The following is a 1062-nucleotide window of genomic DNA, read 5'->3' on the forward strand; positions in this document are numbered from 1 at the left end:
AACATCATTCCAGCTGCCCAGCCTTACCCGAGCTGCCAATTCTCACCACGGCTGCTTTTCCCTGCCGATTCCCAAAACCACAAACGGGCTGCATTGCTCAGGATTCCCAAAACCTGGATACTCAATTTATTTCCACGGCCTGTTCTGGATGCTGGTCCTGCTGTGAGAGCGGCTGCTCAGGGAGCCCATGTTGCCAGCGGGGCTGGGGAGGCTGGGGTTGCTCCTCACGGATGAGAGCTTGGAATCATGGCTTGAAACACCCCGGGTAAGGCGGCCTGTGGGAAAAACAACCCCAAATCAGAAATTGGTTGCACAGAGGTTGTGGTTGCCCCATCCCTGGATGTGTCCAAGGCCAGGTTGGATGGGCTTGGAACAGCCTGGGATAGGGGAAGGTGTCCCTGCGCATGGCACGGGGTGGAACTGGATGAGGTTTAAGGTCCCTTCCCACCCAAGCATTCCATGATTCCATGGTGAGGTTGCAGCATGTTCTGGAGTCTTACTGGCAGTGTCTGAAGGAACGTGCTCCTCGGCCAGGTAATGCTTTAACTTCTGGAGGTCATCTGCAGAAAATCTCCATTTGTTCTCTGCACGTGTGGGTGGCACCCTGGGCGTCGTTTTCCTGCGGGCAGATCCTGAGGGAGCTGGCACCTGGCAGGACACGGGGAGCGTGCCAGTGATCAACCCCTCTGGGATCTTCTGTGCAAGGACTTTGAGGCCTGCAGGGACACAGATCGCTCGTTATCCCAGCTGGGACGGACCAGTCACAAGGGATTGATGGAGCTGAAGGTCCAGCAAGTTTGGATGGAGAAATGTGGGCAGCAGGAGAGGGGGGAATTCTGCTGCTCTGCCCCGCTCAGGTGAGATCCCGCATGGAGTCCAGCTCTGGGGCCAACATCAGCAGGACCTGGAGCTGCTGGACAGAGTCCAGAGGAATCCATGGAGCTGCTCCCAGGGCTGGAGCCCCTCTGCTCTGGAGCCAGGCTGGGAGAGCTGGGAATGTTCCCCTGGAGAAGGGAAGGCTCCAGGGAGAGCTGCGAGCCCCTTGCAGGGCCTGAAGGGGCT

The 1062-nt window shown here is 58.2% G+C and overlaps 1 protein-coding gene across 1 annotated transcript in view; it reads right to left on the minus strand.

Moving 5' to 3' along the window:
* CEP41 (centrosomal protein 41) overlaps positions 1 to 1062 on the minus strand; it is a gene marked incomplete at its 5' end in the record, with an annotated part of 10564 nt that overhangs the window by 1371 nt on the left and 8131 nt on the right. Inside the window, 2 exons of the mRNA XM_017727971.1 lie at positions 1 to 275; positions 501 to 716. The exon at positions 1 to 275 is cut by the window's left edge and continues 1371 nt beyond it. Of these exons, the coding sequence (XP_017583460.1) occupies positions 127 to 275; positions 501 to 716 (365 nt within the window). The remainder of the gene's footprint in view (positions 276 to 500; positions 717 to 1062) is intronic.

Source organism: Corvus brachyrhynchos, unplaced genomic scaffold (genome assembly GCF_000691975.1).
Source record: "Corvus brachyrhynchos isolate BGI_N302 unplaced genomic scaffold, ASM69197v1 scaffold182, whole genome shotgun sequence".
NCBI lineage: Eukaryota > Metazoa > Chordata > Aves > Passeriformes > Corvidae > Corvus > Corvus brachyrhynchos.